This window comes from Myotis nattereri, assembly GCF_964212035.1.
Source record: "Myotis nattereri genome assembly, chromosome: 9".
NCBI lineage: Eukaryota > Metazoa > Chordata > Mammalia > Chiroptera > Vespertilionidae > Myotis > Myotis nattereri.
In genome coordinates this window covers 80,051,723-80,060,007 of record NC_138084.1, presented here as the reverse complement: position 1 = coordinate 80,060,007, position 8,285 = coordinate 80,051,723, and the positions used below count along the sequence as shown (strand labels likewise).

The following is an 8,285-nucleotide window of genomic DNA, read 5'->3' as shown; positions in this document are numbered from 1 at the left end:
TCCCCCGAAGCTCACGTTGGATAGAAAGATCTCCAGGTGTTGGAGTCTTGTTAACAATTCTCTTTGCTCAAACTTAGGGATGGGGTTCCCCACTCCCACGCCCGCTGCCATGACCACTGACGTCGTCCACCCCTGGGCCATTTTTCCCTGCTGGAATCTTAGGAAGAACTCAGAGAATCAGGAAACAGGACGGTCGCCTTGACGGCGGAGGGGAATGGAGACAGACTGACTGCAGGAGGGGCCCGGTGCAACCTGCCCTCCCACGCAGCGGCCGCGGTTCCGGAGACGCCTTCATGCCCACGGGGCTCTCTCTTCTCCACTGAGGCACCTGCAAAGCTCGTGGAAAGATAGTGACTTTCGGTGTAAACTTTAATACAAAATATTTTGGCACTGTGTTTCAAGAAGCGTAAAGAGCTTTATATTCTTTGACCCAGGAATTCCATATCTGTGATTCTATATTAAGGAAATACAGATAAAATGTGTGGGCAGCTACTCTTATCATAGTGCTATTTATAATATAAAGCCTAAAGGAAACACCTTAAATGTCCGTAATGCGGGAGTGGCTAAATGCACTATTATCATGAAGCCATCGAAAATGATGTGTAAGACTTTGACGTGTAAGTAGATAAGTCACAATATGATAAGTAGTATGGTTTCCAAATACATAGGCATGCATAGAAAAATGCATAAAATTTAGCAATGATTATCTATGAATAGCAAAGTACCCGTCCCAAAGAAAAATTAGAACAGTAACTGGCACATTTTGTAGGTGTCATTCAATATTTAGTGGTCATAAGGTAAAATAGTCCTCATTGGAACAGTGCCCAGCTAGTAAGGTGGGGGCAAGGGTGCGGCTGTTGGAATCTTGAATGAGAGAACTCTGAGAAACCACTGGCCCAGGTGGCTTCATCAGGGTGTCTGACAACTTCAGAGGTGGCCACAGTACATTTATTTTCCTTTAAACATATGAAATGGGAGAATTAGCACTGGCCCTACCCAGAAGCAAACTGCAGGGGCTGAAGAACCTTAGAAAGTCAGACCGAAGAACCTGAGCAGACGCCTGGGCCAACCCCTCATTTTACAGGAATGTAGGGTAAAGCCTGGAAAAGGACAGCTCATGAGTAGCTCCCTAGCCCCGCCTCCTGAGCCTTGGCCAGCACCCTTTCCAGCACATCTAGGGACCTGAATTGGAGGCACTCAGAGTAACGAGGCGTCATAAGGAGCCCTCCATGCAGCCAGCAGCCCAGTTGGGAGAGTCAGTGTAAGACTTCCATATCCCAACTGGACTCCACTCTCCTTCACTTGCCCCCCATCTCGCCAGTACACCTGGAACGCTCAGAAGACGCACACCACTCAGCCAGATGTAACCTAACTTGTCTATCATGTGCCTGGAACTTTCCTGGGAGCTGTGAGAACAGTCTCTGCTATAGGATGGTTGGTGCTGTGACCACATTGAATAAGCCCAGGCTGGGGGTGGGGAACCTGGGAAGAAGCATTCCAAGTCTATCTCTTAGGCTTTTCTAACAAAATGTGCCCCTAGGCCTGTTTATACTGCAAACCCGGACACTACTTACAGTTATTGAATCAGTTTCTGGGGGTAGAGCCCATGCAACTGCATTTTTAGCAAGCACTCCGGAAGTGTGCTATGCACAGTGAATTCTGAGAACCACTGCTTTGGGGCCAAACAATTGTGAACTATCAATATTTCTGTTTGTCCCCTTTCTCCTGGCAGTATCTTGGGAGAAGTCCATTCAAATTAATCCAGAGGGGATCCTTCCCTTTTGCAAAATCTCAACGTCCTAACCTTTGAATCCTCAGCACCATGAGTATTCAGATAGGAGGGCAGCAACCCAGGATTCTCTTCCTGTTCTCAAGTGGATAGACCTTTCTTCGGCCTGGCTGTCCCACCCCCCACGCAGGGAACAGCAAGCAACCCCGTTGTGAATAGGCCCTTTCTGAGGTCTGGCAGCCCTGAGTGGAGAGAAAGCCTTTTTGTTGCCTGTAGCATCAACATAAAAAGGCAGTGCTCCGCCTCAAAGGGAAGGCAAGGCCTCAGGAAGGTCCTTGGCCTTCTGTGCAGGTCCAAGCTACTGCCTTCTCCCACATTATGTAAAACACCCAATGCCAGCCCTGGTGGAGGGGGCAGGGTGGGTCACAAGGCTCAGGCAACTTTCTTCTATTCCCTGTGGGCCGTCCTTCCCAGCCGGGGTAGAGAAAGGACCTAGGAAATGGGACCATTCAGCAGGCAGCTGACAAAGTTCCCAGCTTTGCATGGGCCTGGCTCCATTCTAAGCCACAGGATTTCAAAGCTGGAGCAAGAGGACAGGAAGAAAAGCTTCCCCTGGGTCAGGGGTACAGTTAAGCGACCTGAAGGCGGCAGGAAGAGCAGGGCACAGTAAGCATCACAGTATACGGGTTAGCTGCATCCCATCAATCATTTAGGACCCTGGGGGTTAGGGAGTGGCTGTGCTTGTGGGTGCAGGGCAGAATCAAACCGCACTTTAAAATTAAGTAATGGTTAACTTTAACCCAGAGGAAAAGGGTACAAACCAACCCCTCCGGAAAAAATGGACTTGAAGTTCCCTGTTTTCATTGTGGCCATAAAAAAGGGCTCAGTTTATCTACTTGGAGCTCAAATAAAAATACCCTGGACACAGGCAGCCCTGGCAGCGAGAGGCCAGCACTCCTTCCCGTCCTGAAAGGCCACTTTTCCCAGGCTGCCCTTGTATCTTCCCTCCAAGAGCTGTGAACACCGGATGCATATAGATTGGGAATCAGCTGAAGAGACAGAGTAAATAAACTCTTTCTGGGGATAAGGTCTCAAACGTCACACAGCTTCATGGAATTATGGAAAAAGGACTTTATCAGAAAGGTATGGGTTTAAAGCCCTGCATTGCACATCTTGGGCAAATCAAACTTTTTATTAAAAATTTATTTTAGCTTATTGGCTGCCTCCTGCAATGCCCCTCCCTGGGGATGGAGCCTGCAACCCAGGCATGTGCCTTGACATGGAATCAAACCATGATCTTTGTGTTCCTGGGTCGATGCTCACCCACTGAGCCACATCAGCCGGGCAAATCACACTTTCTGAGCCTTCAGGAGCCATCTCCACTGTCCTAAATGCCACAGAGCAGAGCTGGACTTGGTGGCATTCATCATCCTGAACTACTGTCCAGAGTAGGAGATGAGTCAAGAGAGAGCAGTTTTGACTAAATGGGCACGACTTTCTGCCAGAGGTATTAGCCACTTTCCATTTCCTAAACCAGGCTTTTCCCATCCAGACCAGGAAATAGATGCAGGCCCTCTGTCTGCACCCTGTGGCCATGTCATGGAACCAACATCAGAGCTTTCCAGAAAATGAGGCTGGTCATCAGGTTGCTGAAAACAAGCAGATAAATAATTGATCAACTCAATCTGTGTCTCCAAAGATCACTGAAACAGTGAGCCTGCCATCTTCCTGTTTCAAGCAAGTGTGGGTCTCTAGCTAAGAAATCAGAAGGCACAGCTGAGAGCCTTTTAGATACTCCTCCTCTCTGGTTGTATCTGAAGATCATGTGCAGCCCTAGCTGCCTGGCTCAGTGGATAGAATGGCGGCCCCCGAATGAAGGGTCTAGACCAGCCGTGGGCAAACTACGGCCCGCGGGCCGGATCCGGCCCGTTTGAAATAAATAAAACTAAAACAAAAAAAGACTGTACCCTTTTATGTAATGACTAGGGGCCCGGTGCACGAAATTCGTGCACTGGGTGTGTGTGTGTGTGGGGGGGGGGAGTGTCCCTCAGCTCAGCCTGGCCCCTCTCATATACTGGGAGCCCTCAGGCGTTGACCCCCATCACCTTCTGATCACCTGATCGGCCCCTTGCCCAGGCCTGACGCCTCCGCCAGGGGTGTCAGGCTTGGACAGGGGACCCCCATCTCCCCCCGATCACTGGCTCTGGCCCCCACCCAGGCCTGAGGCCTCTGGCCCAGGAATCATGCCTGGGCAGGGGACCCCCATCTCCCTCTGATCGCTTGCTCCACCCCCCGCCCAAGCCTGACGCCTCTGACCCAGGCTTCAGGCCTGGGCAAGGGGACCATCATATCCCCCCAATCCCCGGCTCCGCCCCCCGCCCAGGCCTGATGCCTCGGCCAGAGGAGTTGACCTTCATCACCCTCCGATCACCAATCACCGGATCCGCCCCTTGACCAGGCCTGAGGCCTCCGGCAGAGGTGTCAGGCCTGGGCAGGGGACCCCCAGCTCCCCGCGGTTGCAGGCTCCGCCCCTGCCCAGGCCTAACGCCTCTGGCTGAGGCGTCCGGCTCGGGCAGCGGGGACCCGCAGCTGCAGCGGCCCCGTGATCGTGGGCTCCGCTTTAGGCCCAGGCAAGGGACCCCTAGCTCCCGGGACTGCCAGCTTCGACCATGCCCAGCTCCCATCGCTGGCTCCACCCCTACTTCCTGCTATCACTGGCCAGGGCGGAAAAGGCACCTGATTCTCCGATCATGGCTGGGGGGCAGGGCAAAGGCGGCCCCAGGGCCGCCTTTGCCCTGCCCCCCAGCTCTTAGCTACCCCCTGGGTTTCCGATCACTGTCAGTGGCAGGGGGCTTCTTCCTGCTTTCCCTTTCGCCTCCCTGCATTGTGCCTACATATGCAAATTAACCGCCATCTTGTTGGCAGTTAACTGCCAATCTTAGTTGGCAGTTAATTTGCATATAGCCCTGATTAGCCAATGAAAAGGGTATCGTCGTACGCCAATTACCATTTTTCTCTTTTATTAGTGTAGATGTTTACTTTGAATTTACATTAGTTCACACAAACACTCCATCCATGCTTTTGTTCCGGCCCTCCGGTCCAGTTTAAGAACCCATTGTGGCCCTCGAGTCAAAAAGTTTGCCCACCCCTGGTCTAGAGTTTGATTCTGGTCAAAGGGCATATACCTCAGTTGCAGGCTTGATCCAGGACCTGGTCAGGGCAAGGTGCAGGAGGCAACCAATCCTTATGTCTCTCTCACATTGATGTGGCTCTCCTTCTCCCTTCCACTCTCTCTAAAAATCAATGGAAAAATAGCCTCAGGTGAGGGTTAACAAAAATAAATAAATAAATAAATAAATAAATAAAGATCATGTGCAGCTGCCTGGTTTATTCGAAGTTGTTCTCCATAATAAAGAGAATCCCCTCTTCACGCTCAGATACAGGCCACATCCCGTAGCTTCTCATGTGTTTCACTGGGCCTCAGCCTTCCCCGCGGTTATTTTTTCATTCACAATACCTTTGTTCCTCTGAACCAGCCGAGCTTTTTCTTCTAGCTTCACTTTTCCTATAAAACTATCTTTATTAATTCGGCCTAGTGATACTCAAAAAATTCCAGAAAATGTCTCAAAAATTTTTGTAATAGGTCTGTACTGCACCTTTTTTGTTATTCTCAAGTGAATTTTGTTTGCCCTTATTTATCACTAGCAAAAATGTTTATTGTTTCTCACAAGCAGAAGCAAGGTACCATTGAAAAAGCAGAAACTGTAGTCAAAATTTGTATTCCAGTTTCATTTCTGACAGTTACTGACTAGAAGAGCATGAACAAAAAAATCCCCTAATAATTCATTTATTCAGTGCCTAGTTTGTACTAATTACTAAGCTAGGTGCTGGGAACACAAAGATGCTTAAAACACATTCTGTTCCTTTAAAAAAAAGTTTTTATTATTTCAGAGAGAGGAAGGGAGAGGGAGAGACAGAAACATCAATAATGAGAGAGAATCATTGATCGGCTGCCTCCCCTCCCGAACTCCCCAGATTGGGAATTGATCCCAAAACCCAGGCATGTGCCCTGACCAGGAATCAAACCTTAACCTCCTAGTTCATGGGTTGACACTCAACCACTAAGCCACACCAGTGGGCCATTCTCTCTTCTTACGGAATTCATTATCTAGCAATATAAATAGATAAGCATATAATAGAGTGGTAAGTTCCATGAGAAAAGATTTACACAAGGCCTGGCCGGTTGAGTGTCGACCCAGGAACCAAGAGGTCCCTGGATTGATTCCCGGTCAGGGCATGTGCCCAGGATGTGGGCTCAAACCCCAGTAGGGGTATGTAGGAAGCAGCCCATCGACATTTCTACCTCTCTATCCCTCTCCCTCTCTCTCTAAAATCAATAAAAGCATAGTAAAAAAAGATTTACACAAGGTATTATGGGAACTCAGAGATGAGAGAGACCTACTAGTACAGCTCAGGGCTGGAAAGAGAAATCAGAAAACACTTCAGGAGGTGTCCCTGAGGGATTCTTCAAAGATGAGTAGGAGGAGAATATTCCAGACAGGGGGGCGGGAATCTCTGGGGAAAGGCATATTCAAAGTTCAATACTATTGGCAAGGAAGTTCCTAGTAAGGGGTGGGAAGATATGAAGTGGAGGGCCAGGTCATGGAGAGGACATTTTATTTAATATCTTGGGCCATCAGTGGTTATCAATGAGCATGCTGCAATATACTGAGTCATGAATTCTTTATAGGTGTGCTGTTGAAGCTTGATCAGTGTGTAAAATACATTTCTATTTAGTGTTTTTTGATACATACAGGGTAGCACAAAAGTAGGTTTACAATAATGAGTTCGAGCAAGTTTACTCTTGTACTTTTATTGATCACTAGTGCCCTGGTGCACAGTGAAAGGAAATTAATTAGGTGGCAGCCGGCCAGGCCAGGGCGGGACTGGGCGAGACAAGCCGGACACGCCCTGGGACCAGCCTCCTGTGGTCCCTCCCCGGCCAGCTGCACCTGGGGCAGCACCGGGGCTCGAAGGGCGTTTGCAGAGTGAGTGGGGGTCCCTCCAGCAGGTGGGGTTCCTCGGCCTGGCCTGTGGGGATTGGGCTGAAACCGGTTCTCTGACATCCCCCGAGCGGTCCTGGATTGCAACAAGGCAGTTCTCAGGTGATGTACCCGGAACTGGGCTTCCTCCTCTCTGGTTCCTGGGTGTGTCACCAGAGAACTACAGCTGCCAGGTCATGGCAGCTCAGCAGCATCTGTATTGAGCGTCTGCCCCCTGGTGGTCACTGCATGTCATAGCTACCAATCGGATGGTCACTTAGCCTTTTATATAGATTGTTATTTTCCACAGGAACACCTATAAATCTACTTTTGCCCCACCCTGTATTTTGATGTGCTGAGTTAAACTAAAATAAGCCAGCAAGTAAGCAAAATGCAAGAGGAATAACATAAAACCAGGCCAAAAAAAGGACGATGGCCCTGGCCAGTATGGCTCAGTTGGTGGAGTGTCATCCTGTCCTGTGCACTGAAAGGTCACTGCTTTGGCCTGTTAAGGGCGTGTAAGGGAGGCAAGTGATCAATGTTTCTCTTTCTTATTGATGTTTCTCCCTCTCCCTTCATAAGGAAAAAAATTAAAAATATTAAAAAATAAGACTTTTTAGCGAAACATTTAAGGTCTTTGCTTTGTGACTATGAAAAAATATGTAGCTGAGTTAAGATTTCACCCATCAGCCCAGGAAGTGTGGCTAAATAGCATGAGCATCGTCCTATACACCAAAAGGTTGCTGGTCCAATTCCCCGTCAGGACACATACCTGGATTGCAGGTTTGATCCCCAGTAGGGGTGTGTGCAGAAGGCAACAGATCAATGTTTCTCTATCACATCGATGTTTTTCTCTCTCTCTCCAAGCATGTCCTTGGGTGAGGATTAAAAAAACAGAATTGTACTCATCACGGCCGGGAAAAAGTAGATGGGCTCTCCTGCTGGTTTTGTCAGTTTTTCCCAAGTAGATGTGGCAAGGGCTTTCCTTCCTACCACACTGCTGCGCCATGGAAGAGGTTCACAGGGGAGAGTGTGGGCACAGTCAGCAAGCCCAGGACGCAGGCTGCTTTCCCGCTGCTCACAAAGGCAAGGTCTCTGGGGTGGGAGGAACTTGGTGTGATTAGATATGGGGGGAGGGCAAACAGAAAAACAAAAACACCTCAGTTTAATATCTCTAAAATGTGTCCTCTCCTAGGAGTAGGCCATTGTGACCAATAGCACTGCTGCACTTGAGTGATAAAGGTGAATGTTACAAAAACCACAGACATATTCAGCTGCTAAGAACAGATGACATAGCAATTTACTGTCCTTACTGCTGGGGTGGGTGTGGTTAGTCATCGGGACAGGCCTGATGGTCAGTTGAGCAACTGAACCTTGTTCTAGTCATAACGCTCTAAAGAGGCTGCATGTGGGGCCGGCGTTTCAGTTTGGGGAGGCGAGGGAAGTAGATGAGAACTGTGTCCATGTTCAAGTTTCCTGTCCTGGGCTCCATAGTCACATTATGTAATATTCCA

General features: G+C 49.0%; 1 protein-coding gene across 1 annotated transcript in view; it reads right to left on the bottom strand.

Annotated features, from left to right (window-relative positions):
• Nucleotides 1-2,849: 2,849 nt before the first annotated feature.
• Nucleotides 2,850-8,285, bottom strand: part of PAFAH1B2 (platelet activating factor acetylhydrolase 1b catalytic subunit 2) — a 38,729-nt gene continuing 33,293 nt past the window's right edge. The window contains exon 6 of the mRNA XM_081098536.1: nt 2,850-3,378. Within this exon, the coding sequence (XP_080954662.1) occupies nt 3,190-3,378 (189 nt within the window). The 3' untranslated portion in view covers nt 2,850-3,189. The remainder of the gene's footprint in view (nt 3,379-8,285) is intronic.